General features: G+C 37.7%; 1 protein-coding gene across 7 annotated transcripts in view; it reads right to left on the bottom strand.

The window, feature by feature from the left end:
• The window catches only part of LOC127418870 (utrophin-like), a 333,951-nt gene that overhangs the window by 59,161 nt on the left and 255,622 nt on the right, over positions 1-19,168 (bottom strand). For all 7 annotated transcript variants that reach the window (XM_051659723.1, XM_051659719.1, XM_051659722.1 and 4 more), the window contains 5 exons: positions 18,301-18,361; positions 4,341-4,402; positions 3,459-3,533; positions 2,757-2,958; positions 1,831-1,916 (listed from right to left, as the gene is read on the bottom strand). In XM_051659723.1, coding sequence (XP_051515683.1) covers positions 1,831-1,916; positions 2,757-2,958; positions 3,459-3,533; positions 4,341-4,402; positions 18,301-18,361 — 486 coding nt within the window. The remainder of the gene's footprint in view (positions 1-1,830; positions 1,917-2,756; positions 2,959-3,458; positions 3,534-4,340; positions 4,403-18,300; positions 18,362-19,168) is intronic.

Genomic DNA, 19,168 nt, shown 5'->3' with positions numbered 1-19,168 from the left:
CATCAAGTTCCTCTTTGCATTAAAACGTTTATCTAGACTTGGAGTTTATCAGTTGGTTCTCTATTATACGGGTTTGTAAGCATTTGTACCGCGGTTCATCTGATTCTGAAGTCTAGTGACGCATGTGAAGTATCTGGTTTAGCAGCATCAAATAGAGAGGTGGAGTCACAACCTCCGCTAATGCACCTGTATGGCTCTGTAGATGGATACGGCTCAATAGACAGAGCAGCACGAGCGCAAAGCAGGTGCGTTTTTACTCGCAGACTGGTCTCGAGCTTTTAAATGTGCACCGCTGATTATTACAGCGCAGTGAGAACCAGTGAGAAGCACGACACGAGACGCCGAAACCATTTGAATTCAGCACAGAATTCTACATCACCACTCTTGAATTTACTATAGGAACACTAACTGTACTTTAGGTAGAAATAGATTCAGAATAAATAGTATCATATCAATACTTCAGCTCTATTAAATTTGTAATAGGCTATCATTAGGGGAATTTTTGTTACAACTTATAAATGTTAATATTTTATATTTATTGTTTTTTAAATGTATTTAGGGTAGGCCTACTGTTTATAATTACAAAAATGCCATAGTTTGTTTTATAGAGTTCATGTTACATCTAACCATGGTAGTGAAGAAGATCCATCCTTCCATGTGTTTACTATGGTCTTGTTACAAATATCACTGTTAAAACTATACAAAATAAATAATTAATGAATAAATTAAAATGTAAAAAAAGGCAAATGTAAAATATATAAACAATATCACTTTTATTATAAGTTTCTGTCTTCACATTTTCATTTTATAGGCCCCGATATAGCCCTCCATCTGCTTGAATTCAAGAAACGCAAGGTCTGGTCTCACATTCATGAAGCATAAGCCTGCTGAATATATTAACAAAACTTTAAAATTATGCAATGCATCGAAGTTGCATTGAGCAAATTAAGCACATAACACAAATATTGAGTTTTTTTAATCAAAAAAAAGGTTGAGACCACTGCGATGGCCTATGTTCATGATAAAGTTGTATTGGACAAACAGAAATGCTGTTGTCCTGACTTTCAGAAAAAAAAAAAAGAAAAAAAAAATGCTCCTCTGGGGTGGGCAAATCTCGCCGTTTCGCTTCTATTCCGCAACGCTCCTGTAACGTAAATCATGTTCATGGATCGGGGCGATTGGGACCACAGTCGGCTACGATGTGTACTGTACAGTCTGATATAATGTCGCACAGTATAGCGGGCTTCAGACAAAACTGAATTTTACTGTAACATTTTGTACATTTTATAGGTAAAATATATAAATGATCGAATTTATTTACAGTGAACATTTACACTTGCTTTTAAAATTTTAGTAGACAATGCAATTTTAATGTAAAATATGTATGATTTAGAGGTTAAACGTATGACCTACCTTATCATTTATATGGAACTATCAATTTATATATGCTGTAAAATTTTATTTGACAAAATGTAATTTTACTGTAAAATATTGTCCATTTTAGATGTAAAATGAATGTATAAATTAGGCTACCTTATAAATTAGAGTGCACATTTATATATGCAGTAAATCTGTATTGGACAAAATGTAATTTTACTGTGAAATATTGAACGTTTTAAATGTAAAGTGTATGAATTGTCTCTCAGTGTTAAGTGCAGAAAATGCAGAATTGGAAACCAAGCAACTGTCAAAATCATTGTTGAGCATCATGACAGAAAATTAAGAAGGTTAGGACAGAATCTCAGATTAACATGCAAAATATGTGATTTATCATATTTTATAATGGTGTGCCAGATTAGGACACAGTGTTAGTAAAACCTAAGAGCTTACATTTGTATTTCTCCTCCAGGTGACCCTTACAAAGAGAGAGGAGGCCAATCTTCATCGAAAGAACACGGATCTTTCCACTGCGACCCCTGTGATGCAAAAAAATAAAAAATAAGTAAATAAAAATACAATCCAGTATAAGTCTCTGACATGAAGTCCAAGTGAAGTCTCAAATGTTTTTTGGTAATGGTTTTCTATATGTTGCAGGTTAGATTTATAAACCTTGTTCATTTAGTCATGTTTGTTTGAAGAACATATCTAAAGTTTAACTTGAATCGAAAGATCATTTGATGCATTTTGAAATTTTAAATGGTTTATTCAGTATCCACAACAGTCAGCAAGGAATGTAAAAATGTCCCCCCATAATAAATGAATGGGTTTATCCTCACATAGATCTTTGTCCCCAGTATTTAATGCACTGTCTATGGAATCTAAACATACATTTATTAATATTAAATGATTCTTTATGTCTAGAGTGCACTATGTTGTAACATTGACACAGAAAGACAAGCTTTTTTTTTTTTTTTTTTTTTTTTTTAAATAAAGACAGCATGCTTGTCCAATTGTTGATGTCTTTAAAACTTTAGAGCATATTAAAGCAGCTGCTGTCATCATGTTAAAAGCTGCTGTGGAATAAATGAGTAAATGATTGCACATTCACAGAGGAAAAAAAGAGCAAAGAGACTGCTTGAGAGATTCCATCTTAACAGTTTTGAGATATATATATATATAAAAAATAGTCTTTAAGGTGGTGTCAAGTTTCTAAGTCATTTGTTTACAAGCCTGTTTTTGACTAGATAGAGACTTCAGCTTTAAGTGCGGCTCAGACTCTAGTTTCCATCTCTGATGCAATCTTATTCAAATATGTCCACTATCAGTCAGAGTAAAGTGTTATAGCGTATAGCTGTGTAAGTGAGCGTTAGACATACGTGTCATAGACGTTGAGCAGCCAGTTGAGGCACATGTCCACACACAGTGGGACATTGACCAGGTCTTTGTTTTCCTGCTCCAATCCGTCATAGACAGATGTCAAACAGTTGATGACTTCAGGAACCGTCAACTGCTGTGAGTTCACTGTCAACTTATGCTGCTGGAACATCGACTGAGCTACACTCAGATCCAACAGATCCACTGTGAGAGAGAGAGAGAGACAACGACATCAGACCTATACCCCATTGCCTAATTTTCAAGCATCAACTCAATTTTGTGTGATCATTAAAAGCAACAAAAATAGAAACCAAATGACCGACAAAACGTCTTGCCGTGTGCTATTTGTTGTGACTGTCACTGGTTAGGACAAAAACTCATATTGGCATGGAAGAGACATATGTCGCTTGGCATTTGGTGAATGTTTTTGACAGATCAACATTATTGATCTTTGATGGAGCAAGATATTGCATATAATCCATGCATCCTGTTTCCATTTTTTAAATAGACTAGTTAACTTCACAAAATAACAGACATGCAGATGAGGAGGACATGAGAGATAAGGCGTACACATACACACTCTTAACAAATTCTCTTTGTGCTGTTAATTGGGCCTCTCTAAAGTTAATTGAGCTGATGGAGTGAGATGAGGCAATGATGCAGCTCTAATCATATAGGACACACACACACACACACACACTTACAGCAGAGTGCTTTCTGTAGGCGGCGGATCTTCATGGCTGTTCTATATGCAGAAAATCGCACATTGTTGAGGTCAGCTAGAGGAAAAAAGAAGATAAATTAGCAAGTAAGCAACATATGTTTAAAATAGCATAAAGATACCACATACAAATATTGAACAGAACAGACCATAAACTGAGTCCAAGTTTATGTCCACCATTCGATAAATCATTGAATCAATGGAAAAAAAGAACTGAGGTGAGTGACATGTTGAAATCATAAATAATGCATCATTTGACATAATCTACAGTATGTAATCAAAAGTGTAGTGATAAACTCTCAAAACACATGTAACTAAATATAAGGACTCGTGTTTTAGCAACAAAAAAGAACACATAAAATACCTAGTTTTGAAGTGGTTAATTGAAACGAAAAGTCTGAATGAGCATATTTAACAACAAAAAAAGTTCAATATTGGTTCATTGATATCAAAAGTCTGGATAAACAGATTTAACTACATATTTAATGAAAAAAATAAATAACATGTAAAAAGCCTAGTTTTGAACAGGACCATTGAAACGAAAGGTCTGAGTGAACAGATATGCTAAAATGCCTTTACTGTGGATCACCCGAGTGTAAACACCAGGTGCTAATGGCACGTGTAAACAGTTTTTTTTTTTAAACTAAATCTCAGTTATCCATGTGTTTACATGTGCCATGGACTCTAGAGATTTACTGTCTTACAGAGATGGAGAAAACATGGACACAATCCTTCACTGACAGCGGGTCTCTATGGAGAACTGCTGTCTAATATTTATTCAGCTGTGTATTTAGGTAAGATGTGTGTATCTCTGAGACCTAATACGATGTCAGTGCATGTATGTGTGTGTTTTGGTGACACTTACAGAGCGAATTATACAGTTCGGTCATCTTGGGATGGTCCCAGCATGTCGACTGATTCTGATGACTAGAGGAAAGAAGTGAAAGAGGGTGACTTTCAGTCTCTAAGGCCATATTACTTGAGCTTATCTGAACACAAAAAAAATGTGGGGATGGACTGACTGAGCTGAATGAGAAAGAGTGATAGAAAATAGAGGTTGAATGAAATGGATGAGATAAAGGTAGATGTGTTTTAAATCAGTTCTGACTGCGTGTGTGGACTGGTTTCTTTGTGCTATCTCATTTGGCTCACTTGCAGCCTGACAGATCCCTTCAGTCCCTTAGAGAAACATCCACTACGGTGACCTCACTAACACGACTGTCATTACATGCTCACCTCTGTGTCTGTCACATCCATAGACATAGAAGCAGTAGAATGGCAATTAGCAAGAAAGAGGTGAATCTGAAAATGGGCAGAGCTCATGTACAATGGGTCTAAATAATAATTCTCCTATTTTAATTATTCAATGAGTATTTTCAATTCAATAGCCATTGGAGTTATTCAGGTGTAAATTATAGTCCAGACTGAGCACTGCTGAAGCAGCATATAAGAGAATGCAAAGAGTAGCATTGTCACATGATACTTTTTAATTTTCACAGTGTTGGTCAGGATGGACCAATCACTGTCATTTGTGATTACTTGATGAGGATAAAAAAATATAAAAAATACACAGAATATGGAAAGATGGTGGATTTGCATTGTATATAAGGTAAGAAGTCTTGGAATTAATAAGATTTAAACTAGGTCTCAGACGCAGAGGCAACTGGGATTCGTCCTCCGCCACCCGGACTGAGGTGAATCACTATGCGACCACGAGGACTTAAAAGCACATCAGGAATTGGGCATTCCAAATTGGGAGAAAAAAGGGGAAAAATCCAAAAAAAAAAAAAAAAAAAAAGACAAAAAAAGTGAAAGTGATTGTGGAGATTTATTGTGAAAAAAAGACTTGAATATTCATCCGTTTCTCATTCACACCTATCATATAGCTTCTAAGGATATGGATTTAACCACTGGAATCATATAGATTACTTTTATGCTGCCTTTATATGCTTTTTGGAGCTTCAAAGTTCTAGTCACCATTCACTTGCATTGTATGGACATACAGAGCCAAAATATTCTTCTAAAAATCTTCATTTGTGTTCAGTAGATGAAAGAAAGTCACATACATCTGGGATGGCATGAGGGTGAGTAAATGATGAGAGAATTTTCATTTTTGTGTGAACTTTAAAGGTTTTCTAAACTTAAGGCATTCCTTCCAAACAGCTGCAGGTGCCTAGATCACAGTAGTGGCAAATGTCCCAGTAAAGTATGGCAGATCAGGTTGAGAATTGTTTGTGCTGTCACCTGATTTAGATAATTCCTTTGTGAAATTAGCTGTTAAAACTGTGCAGACAGTATGTGCAAATAAACAACACAGTAAGTGGCCTCAATTCATTCTTATTCCCCTCTGAATATTTTCTGTCCAAAAATATATTTCTGTTTAATTGTATTTGAATATCTGATCTGTTCCTCTCATTTGCTCCTGTCTACCTCTACAAGTGAAAGTGATTTGATTTTGATTGATACAAGCTAAACAAAAAAATTAAAAATGTCACTCTGTTTTCCTGTCTAAAGGAGAGAGAGAGAGAGGGTGGCTCATGGGGATGAGACAGAGGTTGTCAGCAGGTGTTGAGTGAATCTCATGTCTCATTCATGACTCATTCACGTGTTGAAGAGAGGTTGTCTCCGCTCAAACTGTCTCAGACCATGTCTGTATCTGCCAGACACGTGTAGCTTTAAATAGACCTAATGGCTCTTCAGGGTGTTACTGATGCATGCAAGAAGCAGGGTCAAAAAGGTGTCCGTGGAGCAGCATTTTGTAATATAAAATAATTTTCAGCAGGATCAGGGAGGACTGGAGCTTTGAAGGCTGTTTAGAGGTTTGCGCTATTAGCCGTCATTGAGCTGGTGAAGTAAAGCACCTTCAGCGCTATCTTCTGTCCAGAAGCAGAGTGAGGAGGATGCATTATCTACCTCAACAGCTCTGTTTCCAAACCCTAATGAGCTTCCTCACTTTGTTCTGTCAACATAGGCAGCAAGCAATTTGTGGTATGATGGTATATAGTGTGCGACAGCAGAAAACCGTTAGATATTCTACAGTACAATACTGTTTATACTGTGGGACATCTGCAGCAAAATGTAATCCTTAAATACAGTGGTGGAAAGAGTACTGAATTTTTTTACTTAAGTAAAAGTACTGCTACTGAAGAAATAATTCACTTGAGTACAAGTAGAAGTATTGAGAAATATTATGACCCAAGTAAGAGTAAATAAGTCATTTGCTGAAAAACTACAAGTAATTACAAGTTACTTTATGAAAATTATATTATATATAGTATATACCCTTCCATTTTTAGAACACAAAGACATTTTTTGTTCTTAACAGAAACGTATGCTTCCTTTCACCAAGGACGCATTAAATTGATTTTAAATACTGCCAAAATCATTAATTGCAAATTATTATTACAGTTTGAAATAACTGTTTTAAGCTGTATTTATTACATTTTTCTTTACCCATGATGGCAAACATATATTGTGTCACCTATTCCTTACAAAAGCGTTTTAAAGTGCTAATTAGGTACTCAAGAAAATGTTCTAATTATTAGTACAACTGAAACTGGTTGCACTTCCATGCGGAAATCACAATACAGTGGGTTTTTTCCCCATTTGCTGAGGTATTGAGTTCTTTACACTTGCAAGTCAAAATGTGGTTTTAAAAATAGGCAAAAAGAAACACATTTCTCCTGAAATTCTACTTTCTCCTAAAGTCTATTGTTTTAGAGAGATGAAGGCTATTCCATGCATTGCTGTTTTGAAAAAAATAATCTCTAACCAGGATAGAGAGGGAAGTGGACGGCCAGATGCACAACAAAAAGACAAGTAAATCACAGTCTCTAGTTTGAGAAACAGACTCCTCACAGGTCCTAAACTAGCAACTTCTAAATGCCAAAGACCTGCATTGCTGCAAGAGGATTCTTGGACAAACAGAACATTTTAAGAATACAACATTTATTTAAAGAGAAATAGCCATTTGAAACATTCAAAATGTCTCTAAATCGACTCTAAATAAATAAATTATAAATAATGTGCATTGTGACTGAAACATTCCTATTTCAGGTTTGTTCTCATTCACGTATGTCCAAGTATTTTGGCTATTAAGTTAACATACTGTACAAAACTAATACAATGCAATATCATACAGCAGGAAATGTATCCTCTATGATATTGCAGCAATTATCCAGATATGGAATGAGATTATTAAGCAAACTGTTATCAACTCCTACATGCTAACTGAATAAAATAAGGCAAAAATAAACATTTCACTCAGTGTTTAGTGAGAGATATGATTGATTTAAACACTAAAAGTGGTTGTTCTGTATATGTATTATTGTATTACAGTTGTAATAATAAAGTCTTAATTAACATTATGGTTATGTAACATATTGAGAAATTATTATTAAGTAAATTGTAGCATTTGGTTACATTATGTTTTGTGATTTCTCATACCTTTTGGCCTCTAGCGGGTGAGGCTTTTCGGAGAGCCCGTCTGTGCGATGGTGCGAGGAACCGGACGGCGGGAAAAAAATGATGTTCAGTGAAAAGTCAAAAGAAGATCGCAATGTATGTAATTGTAACTATATCAGATATTATTAATAAAACACAGGAACTCGTTGCATGGACATTTTTTGCCTCCAAATTTTGAATTTCGGGGATATTTTTGTCAATTTCGGTGGCATTTTTGCCCCGAGTCCCCATTAACTTCCGACACTATTGGCATTATATCTTTCTAAGGTATTTAAAACGTTTGTTTTAGACATATAGTAGCAAGTAAACAAGATATACCCACATGTATGTCAAACTACATGGTGTTAATGTTTGACACAGTTAAAACATTTTACATCTTAAAAACAAGTGAAGTTTGATCAGTGGTTAAGCATGTTCAGACGGTTCCCTCATAAACCTGAATGAACGGCTCCTTTCCAGAATTATATGAAATATGCAGAAAATCACAGTATTACAGTTCTTGTATAATGACATGGCAGAAAGTCTTGAAGCTAGAGAAGAGAGGACACCGGCGGCAGTTTATGCAAGCTGCTGTGCCCTGCGGGCTTCCGTCGTGCCGCGCACGGAGCGTTTTAGTTTCTAAACAGATTTAGAGCTTATAACTTTCTTCTTCCCAAAAATTCAGAAATATGTATTTTTTTTGTACTTTGCAACTGTAGTGAAAAATAACTGTAGCGAAGTTCAGTACTTAAATACTTCACTTTTAATCAACTCTAGTAAAAGTACTATAATTTATACTTAAAAAAGTAGAAAAATGTTAAGCATTTACTCAAGTACTATAACGAGAGTAGTTGTAATTCATTACTTTCCACCTCTGATTAAATGCAGGGAGGTTTTTTCAAACATCATTAAATACTCCGGGTCTTTAGCAACCCTGCACGCATGTCTATCACAAATGGATCTACATGATGCCCAGCATTTTAAAGCAATTAGATTAAATAATATAATATATTCTGTTATATTTTGATGTTTGGTTTTATGATATCAAAGAGATGAGTGAGGAGGTTTCTGCAAACAACTTGGTTCACTCAAATGGGAGCAGTCCAACAAGTTACAAATAAAAATATCTTTAAAGATTAACTTTCATTTTTAAAGTATTAAATTTATTGTATTATCCAACAATTTGCATTTCTACATGGTTATGGCTTTTTGAATTGATACAGAAAAAGCGGTTGACACAAATGCTCTCAGTTGATTCCAAAGACAACATTAAGCACGTTAGCATGTTGCTAAGCTACATTTTTTAAACAAACTGTGTGCACAAATACTGGATAAAAGACTGCATATTCATTTGAGTCCAGTTGATTCCAATAGTGCAAAGCATTGGCAGAATATACCTGCAGAAGTGTAGCTGTGTGTATTTTATAATGATTTTTGGGATCTATGCCGGTGTGTGAGATGTATGTTCTTTCTATACATCTGACTGTGTTCTAAGCACCTGCCTGTAACCATCCATGTGTCCGAATAATGTTTATTTGTTCTCTAAATATTTAAAACGATGGGGTTTTGTTGTTGTTAAATGTGTACTTTGCTGTTCAGAGGTTCTTGATTAAAATGTCTAATGCTTTATTGTCAGTGTGTTGATTGGAATTTTATTTGGAAACAAATATCCAAGAGTTATTTTAAAGTTTGTAAAACTGCACGTACTATATATGCAAAATTAATGTAAAGAAAATGTGTCATCTGATTAAAGTCTTAAAGTCTGTCCCAAATGCACACTTTTGTAACTCATGCACCCTCATGGACTTGCTGAATTGCACCCCATCTCTCTGGACTTGCTTGCATCAACAAAGAAATAGACTCAGAGGAGGACCGCAAGGGCTTAGTGTGCCATTTGGGACAGGGCCCTAGGTATATTCTGCATAAAACAAGACACTTTATCTCTTCATATAGAGTTAAAGCAGAAGGCAGACATACTGTACATAGTAAGAGATGTTTTATTCCACACTGTGAGCTGCTTACGGGATTAGCCACTCTGTCATCTCAGCGCACGCACCCTCTTCTCTCTCTGAAGTCCATCTTTCAGAACACACATCCTGATGAATAAACATGAACTCCACTGAACCCTCTATATTCAAAAACCAGTGTTTGGAATCAGAAAAATATCCTTCCCTTCAAAATATCACATTCTCTTCCTTGCGATCCCCTCTCTGTCTCTCTGACTCTAGCATGCTTCACTTTAAGCAGGTCTGACGCGTTAGACATCGTCTCCAAATTTATGTGCGCCAAAATCTAAAAACAAAACACCTACTTCTCCTCTAGTTTTCAACACATCACCCCTTTGATCCCTCCAATTAATGCTTCTGATTATTTGAGTCAGCAGTCAGCAAGTCTTCAAGTGTGTGTCTGTGTGAGAAAGTTGATGTGTGGTGCTGGAGAAGAACAAGTTTGTCTTTTTGAAGTGTTTTGACATTTGTTTCAGAGGTGTGAGCGATTTGTATGAAGTTTGGCTTGTATATGTATAATCTTTAAAGCGAACCAAACTGGTGGTGTGAGTACGAATGCCTTTGAAAAGCATTTTGAACACAAGGGGTGAATTCACTAAGAATGAATTGCGCCTGGCAAAAGCGCCGTTTATTTGCATGCTTTGCCTGTGCTGGTTTAGCACCCAATTCACTAGAGGAATTAAGCAGATAAGGCAACGGCGTAAAGGCGCCCACAAAAATTGTGCTACCGCAATTCCAATCTTATAGCCAGATTATATAGCGAAGGATGCAACAGACCACCATGATTTGGAAAACTTGACTTCACTGGCATCTGGATATATGCCATGAAAATATACAAAACAACCTGTTTTTTACCGCCTGCTTTTCTGGAGCACACTATAAATTGCGCTGGGAAAATAGCATGGAGAGTACAAAATGAACTTTGTGGAATTATATGAGTTTTCTGAATAAAACACAATCTATAATGATCAATTAAATATTTCGGCCCAAAGCGCTCCAATTTCACTTTATTTTCTCATTTATGTGATTCCAATTTTTTGCTGGTTAGCATAATGAAAATTATTTTGCTTAAAGGGATAGTTCACCCACAAAAAAAAAAAAATAATTCTCTCATCATTTATTCAACCTCATGCCATCCAAAATGTGTATAAAACTTTCTTTCTTCTGCTGAACACAAATGAAGATTCTTTGAAGAATACCTCAGCTCTGTAGGGCCATACAATGCAAGTGAATGGGTGCCAAGTTTTTTAAGCTCCAAAAAGCACAAAGGCAGCATATAAGTAATCCATATGACTCCAGTGAATTAATGAATGTCTTCTGAAGCAAAACGTTAGGTGTAAGAAATAGATACTAAAAATGTTAGCTTCCGGCCAGCTGTGGTATGCACGTTCACAACGGTGGAGTTCAAGCTGCGTCTTACATGACATAAACGCACTGGCATGTCGATATCTTCGGATCTATGGTCCGATCCCTTAGCTGGTCTGAAATCGGCAGGGGGAAAAATGTTAACAGCATACCCTCAACATTTTGAGTGACTCAATGGGTGTAATGAATCAGCGAGCAGCCATAGCTTCAGTCGATCAGGATCATTGATAAGGAATCGGTGAAAAGTTAGTCTTTCCTCTTGCAATGATGACCGCAGACGTAATCTAATGTTTTTCAGTAGGTTGAGGCATCCAGGATAAGCACACGCAAGTACCATCTTAAAAAGAAACAGATACAAATAGCAAAACCAATTCAGCTTCTGTACAACATTCCTCCTCCTCTGTTGTAAACTACACAGTGCTTCTGTATTTTATGTCTCAGTTATCGCGTGAAATTTCCAAAGCGCTTATGTCACGCAAGAGGCTGCATGACCTTGACCCTCGTCAACATGCATACCAAAGCTGGCCGGAAGCGAACATTTTTAGTAAAAAAAAGTTTTAAATATTGATCTGTTTCTTACACCTAGCGTTTTGCTTCAAAATAGAGTAATTAATGCACTGGAGTCAAATGGATTATTTTTATGCTTCTTGGAGCTTCAAAATTTTGGCACCAATTTACTTGTATTGTATGGACCAACAGAGCTGAAATATTCTTCCAAAATCTTCATAGCATGTATGATTGTGGGTGTCAGATGGGCTGGTTTGAGTATTTCTTTAACTGCTGATCTCCTGGGATTTTCATGCACAACAGTCTCTAGAATTTACTCTGAATGGTGCCAAAAATCATCCAGTGAGCGGCAGTTCTGTGGACAGAAATGTCTTGTTGATGAGAGAGGTCAACAGATAATGGCCAGACTGGTTCAAACTGACAAAGTCTACGGTAACTCAGATAACCGCTCTGTACAACTGTGGTTAGAAGAATAGCGGGTTGACACTGTTTTTGCGGCACGAGGGGGACCTATACAATATTAGGCAGGTGGTTTTAATGTTGTGGCTGATCAGTGTATATATTTAACATGTTTCTCTGGAATACTTTATTGTGATTGGTCAATCACAGTGTTCAGTGGTCAAATATTTTTTTTAATGACTGCTAAACTGAATATATTGACCAGTGTCTCTTTCCTACATAACTGTTAGTCTCTCATATCACTTCAGTTTCTTTATAATAAAATAACTTTTATGGCTGGGGACATAAAAATGAATGAAAAGAGAACTGGGTTCTTGTTCACTCGGTTCACTTTTTGGCTCACTTAAAAGGAGTCTCAAAAAGTCAAAAAGTTTGGTTCTTTTAAAGATGACTCAACTGTGAAAACACTCTTAAAGGAGACCAATTATTTCCCTTTTTACAAGATGTAATATAAGTCTCAGGTGTCCCCAGAATGTGTCTGTGAAGTTTCAGCTCAAAATACCCCACGGATCATTAATTATACCATGTTGTAAATGCCTATTTTTAGGTGGAATCAAAAACACGCTGTTTTCGTGTGTGTCTCTTTAAATGCAAACGAGCTGCTGCTCCCCGCCCCCTATTATTATACAGACAGTAAGCGTAAAAATAATGACATAGCTCTGTTCTCCGTGAATACAATCAGAGACAATGGTAACTGACAGTAAGTGTTCTCGGGTTAAAAATCAAAAATAACGGCATAGCTCTGGTCTCCGTGAATACAATCAGAGACAATGGTAACTGACAGTAAGTGTTCTCGGGTTAAAAATCAAAAATAACGGCATAGCTCTGGTCTCCGTGAATACAATCAGAGACAATGGTAACTGACAGTAAGTGTTCTCGGGTTAAAAATCAAAAATAACGGCATAGCTCTGGTCTCCGTGAATACAGTCAGAGACAATGGTAACTTTAGCTGCATTATCCGTGGAATCAGCTAACAAGCACATTCGGAAAGGCGATTTGCAAACATTAACAAAATATAAAGTGCGATACTAAAGCTGGAACACGAAAAGTTGGTACTGATCCATACTTGAGAATCAAATATTTGGAAAATCCTGCTTTATATTTGTGGCAGCGGGGGCGTGGTCGAGCGCCCATCCGGACAGAGAGAAAGCGGTAAGGGTGCTTACACCGGAGCTAAATTATGTCTAACACCTGTCTCTAATTCCAATGAGCTGGGGAGAGCGGCATATAAACAGCCACGCCACCGTGAGAAAATGACACGTCAGTCCAGTGTTGGCGTGTGTCCTGAATGTCAAAAAGCTGCATGTCTTTTAAGAAGTTTATGTTTATGTTTATGGAGAGTTTTTGTTATTGGTGAAGCTATCTGTGTGAACCCAGGAAAACACCTGAGAGAGTGTACAGGCTGTGCAGAGGGCAGAAAATAAAAGCCTTACTTTGACGGTGTCTGAGCTTCCTGACTCGTCTTTTCCCGTGCAACCTTCACAATATTTACCCTCATTCACAAAGCAGTCCGGTGTAAAATGATTTGCACAAACATACATGAATTTTGGTATGTTTTGGGGCGCATTTGCTTCAAAAACAAAACATGTCCACTGTGTCTTCAGTGGCTCTGATGCCAGGAGTACATGAAGACTATTATGTTCACTTTTACAGCCTACAACAGAACACTTATGACGCTTACGAAGCTGAGACATTATTCTTCTTACCGTGGCTGCTCCAGCGCGGAAAAAAGTGGTGGACTGTGTGTCGATCACTCAGGGGAGGATCTATGATAATAGGGTAGAGTCCGTCATCAGTCGTGGGCGAGGCCTGCTCTAAGGTGACGTCACTTTAGAGCGGATACCAAAACCAGTCATTTTGAGACACTGTTTTTGATTAATAGAAATATAAGAAAGAGGAGTGGGTGGACTTTTAACATTGTAGGGTGGTTGTGTACACACACTGCCGACTCACATTTATGTTCAAACACCATGTAAAAGTGAATTTTGCATAACAGGTCCCCTTTAACACACTATCAGGTCAATCTAGAGCTAAAACTCACATTCTCTCTCTCTCTTTCATCCATGAATATTATCCTGTTAGTCACTGTTTAGTCACACTGCTTTTTGATTTGAAGATTTATCCATGCAAATCAAGCAATCATGAACAACAAGTTACAGTAGAGTGCCCTCGACAATGACTTTTGAACTCGAAGAGGTCATGTCTTTGGCTTGCATCTACCAGGGTGCCGAGAGTCAGCGGCTTTTAATTAGGAAAGCCAATAAGCTTTGCTCATTCACCCTGCCTCAGAACAGGAAGATCATTTAGGCAAATAGGACATACTGTAAAGACACCTGGAAGTGCTGTACCGTTATGACACTCAGAATGTGGTTCACTGATGTAGATTAATTATATGATTGGCTTAAAAGTCTCATGTGATCAAAGCTCACCGTTATGCTCTCTCCTATGATTAAGTCGTGGAAGTTGATATCTCAGTATATTAAAAAATAAAAATATCTGTGGGAGCTGAGCAAGGGATTATGGGATTGACAGCAGAGTAAGTGGTGAGAGTGTCAAAAAGTTGAGAAATGCTGAACTTTATGCAAATGGGAGGAGAAAAATGCCAGGCTGCAACCGATCACTGAGCTGAAGGCAACGCCATCTTGTCATAAATGAGGTGCTGATAGTGTCACTACTGGATTCGGTGCTAAAGTCAAATCTCTATGAGGGCTGTCAAACGATAATAATGATTAATCAAATATGATTTGACGATTAATTCATCAAATTGAATATAATCAACATTTGCTTAGAAAGAGGCCTGGTTAGCTCAGTGGTAAAATACGCTGGCTACCACCCCTGGAGTCCGCTAGTGCGAATCCCAGGGCATGCTGAGTGACTCCAGCCAGGTCTCCTAAGCAACCAAATTGGCCCGGTTGCTAGGGAGGGTAGAGTCACATGGGGTAACCTCCTCATGGTCGCTATAATGTGGTTCGTTCTCGGTGGGGCGCGTGGTGAGTTGAGCACGGATGGCGTGAAGCCTCCACACGCGCTGTGTCTCCGTGCAACGCACTCAACAAGCCGCGTGATGAGATGCGCGGGTTGATGGTCTCAGACGCGGAGGCAACTGGGATTCATCCTCCGCCACCCGGATTGAGGCGAATCACTACGCGACCACGAGGACTTAAAAGCACACTGGGAATTGGGCATTCCAAATCGGGTGAAAAAAAAACAAAAAAACGTTTGCTTAGAAAAGCCCCAAAATGAAGATACTTTGACATCATCAATGTGGAAGATCAGGAAATAATTGAATATACATTTAAAATAAAGTGGCTTTAGTTAAAAAAAAAAAAAAAAAATTATTTCCAAAAATGGTAACTGAGCCATTCACCAGGCTACAGTAAACAGCAATCCATTTTTCAATCCAGTTTGTCAATCTGTCTGATGTAGACTCGGGAGCCGTTCACACAGGATGTGTTCTTCTGTGCTATTTTTTCATTGTTGGTTTGCGTACAAATGCCGAAAAATGTTTTTGCCCGTTGTGACGTGCCTAGCTGCTTTTTCAGTGTCTTGCAGCATGAGCGCTGCATTAAGTTAAAACCAGCTCAATTTTGGAAAAATGCATCTCGAGTCAGCTACATTCTGTTCCACTCCACTGCGCTCCATCGAGCTGCTACTGAGCACAAAATCATGTCCTGTGTGAACAGCCCCTCCCTTACTCTGTGCTGTCTGCTTTTGTGTGAGGCATATGGGGTTGTGCTGAGTGCGAATTTAGCTTAAATTGTTCCAATGGGTGGGAAATCCCTTATTGTATCTTGGTACAGATCAGGGGGCATGATTGTGTTAATTTGTTTGACACTTATTTTTTTAAATCACACTAAATTAACGTAAAATTAACAGCCCTAATTGAAATAAATTACATTATTTCAGTTTTAAAATGCAGTTTGCTTGCTTTGTCTAGTCAGTGGCAATGGCTGGGTAAACAAAAGTAATAATGCATATATGATGATTTTTTGACCGTGTAATAATATTTATCATAATAAAAATCATTTTACAGACACTCCCCCAAAAGCTGCAGACCTCTGGCATTTTGAACGATACCGAGTGGATTTTCTCCGCACCAGTTGACACGTACCGTAATGTGAGAACATGGAAAGCTTTGAGCCATCTCAGATGTGAGTTTTGTGGAAGTGTAAGAGAGTTTCCCTCAGGAAATTAAATTGTGCCGTGGAAAGAGGAATGAGAGTGAGAAGCTCAAGTGTATTCATATATGCACAGCCATATGGGTACTGTCAGACAAATCGTGGAAGAGAAGTTCAGCTGCTGGCCATTTCACACAACACACCTGCTGCCCCACACACTCATAAAGCTGGTGATGATTTTTCTTTTTTTTTCTTTTACAGGGCCCTTTCATCTCCAGCTCTCAACTACAAAACTGAAGGGTTAAAATGTAACACACAGGTGTGTGCTGAGGTGTATGATCTGTTTCTTACACCTCTGTTCAGTACCACACATAAATTCTTTTCCTTGACAAAAATTTAGCCTGGTAACTATAGTTTCTGCCAAACTACTACAGTTATTGTTACAACTGTAAAAAAAACTTGATTTTAACAGCTTCTGAAGAATGTGCGAGTGGTGCGGGACCGTGCAAAAGTGGGCATCACCATACTAGGGTGTAATAGAGTGCAATTGTCTGGTTATGGAAGTAAAAATCCCATTAATTTTCTCCATAGGCAAATTGATAAGATTAACAAAAAGAAAATTAAAACATTTATAGACAGACCTCTGAGGTTGTTAATTGATAGTAAATTTTACTGCTGAGGTCATCAGTCTGTGTATTAGCAGAATTCCTGGTGAAGAGCTACACTACACATGATTCAGCAAAGACAGATCCAACAATCCACACAAACGAGCTCTGCAGCTACCGTCCACTTTATTGATGTACTGTGAATGACATAACCGAGTTGGTCTTCCTACACTCTAAAACTACTTGTATGTTTTTAAAAAATGATTACACATTTTTCTTTTTTAATAAAATATGCTGTTTCTATATTTATAACCAACAGCTTAAAATAAATATTTGTAAAAAAAAAATCCATAATTTTTAATTTGATTACGTAATTTGCAATGGGATTGTAGTACACAGTCTTGTATCCTTTTGTCTTTTTGTCCAATTTTCAAATACTTTTTTGTTTCAAATCAAAGTTCTTAATGGCGTGATTCACCTCTATTGCTATGCAGCTGTTAAGGTGTTCGGAGTGATTTTAAGCACATTGCTAGGCAGTTTGAAGTTTGTTCACATTGTTAACCCCTAAGTGTGAGCAATAGTTATAGTGATGCTTGCCTTAGCATACATACAAATAACTACAGTAACTATGGATACCATGGTGAATTTTGGTATAGTGTATTTTCATTGGGGTATTCTTTTTTTCTCTATTCATCTTTTCATAATTTTTTTCTTTTTGTTCCATTTGCCATCTATCCTATTCCAATTTTTGATGATTTCCAGTCCATTCTATTGGCAGGATGCTGCTGTTAGCAACAATATCTCTCTGTCTACTTCTCTTCTCTCTCTCTCTCTCTCTGGGCATGATGACTACTTAGTTGTTGGAACAATGCATTTGGACAAAAGCGCTGAATCTCACAGATGCTTTCTTCAGAAGAAGTATCTGTAAATGAGAAAACTGTCCATAGAACTGCAGAGACACTGTGCAATCATGTCTGCCTTTATTAAACAGGCCCTGCCATCTATGATGATTCAGATTTGAAAATTTCTACACAGCAAATTTGAGTAACAGTACAGAACCTGATCTCCACCGAGACCCTGGGGTCCTAGATCAGTTTATGTAGGGAGTGTTCACTTTTGGTCGATTGCTTGGTCCAAACCCGAACCCTAAGTGTACACATGTGCAGCTCACTGGCGCACACCCAAGTTAGGAAAGCTGCCAACCACACAAACCAAACTCTAGTGTCAAACGGATTGAGTCTGCACCATAAACCTTACAGTGTGAAACCACCTTTAAAGGGACCAGTCCACATGGCAACAGATGAGTGTGTGTGTGTACTTACTTGATGTAGTAGGGAACTTTATTCTGGGACACTGCTCTCTGCCAGGGCAACTGGACTGACGCTGCGGACACACACACACAATTTATAAGAGCAGAGCACATGAGTCTGATCATCATGGTGTTGGTAAATTAATCATTAATGAAGAATCTCTCTCTCATAGCAGCGAGTTTGCACTCTCCTTATTTCTCCTGACACTAAAGTATCATTCCTGAGGTACATGCTGCTGATATTTATCACATACCTGCTCTCTCAGCAGATTAACTTGATTAACTCAATGCTGCTTTCGCCAGAGAACAGCTACAGCCACAGGAGACAGTTGAAGCTTCAAAGGCCAGAAATAGCCTAACTCAGGGTTCTTTTCAGATTAACACTTTTATTGATTCACACACTTGAAACAGAAAAGCAAAAGATATATTCATAGGATCAACTATAACCCCTATTATTCCATTTGCCCCTCCCAGTCCCCAACCCCACCCTGACCCTCAACAAATATCCCTGTGGTCACAACGCGAGTTAAACACACAAAAAAGAAAAAAATTAAAAAATAATAGAACACATTTAAAATTGCACATATTTCTCCACTGCCCCTGCTCAAGAGCCCTCCAAAAAGGCCAAATAGCAGCCCCATTTTTTATGAAACAAATCAAAGTTGCCTAGCCTTCTACATGACATCTCCTCGAATGCCGCAACCTTGCCCATCTCTGTGTGCCACTCTTGAAATGAGGGCGCTCCAGCTGACTTCCATCCCCTAAGAATGATCTGTCTGCTGATCATATCACTGGTTAGGATGAAATTCGAGTGCCCAATACATCACACATAAAACTCTGAACCCTCAACCAAAATTCTTGGATCTTAACACACCACCAAA

The sequence above is a fragment of the Myxocyprinus asiaticus genome, chromosome 28, assembly GCF_019703515.2.
Source record: "Myxocyprinus asiaticus isolate MX2 ecotype Aquarium Trade chromosome 28, UBuf_Myxa_2, whole genome shotgun sequence".
Lineage (NCBI taxonomy): Eukaryota > Metazoa > Chordata > Actinopteri > Cypriniformes > Catostomidae > Myxocyprinus > Myxocyprinus asiaticus.
The sequence above is the reverse complement of the archived record's forward strand: the minus strand, read 5'-3'. Positions and strand labels throughout refer to the sequence as shown.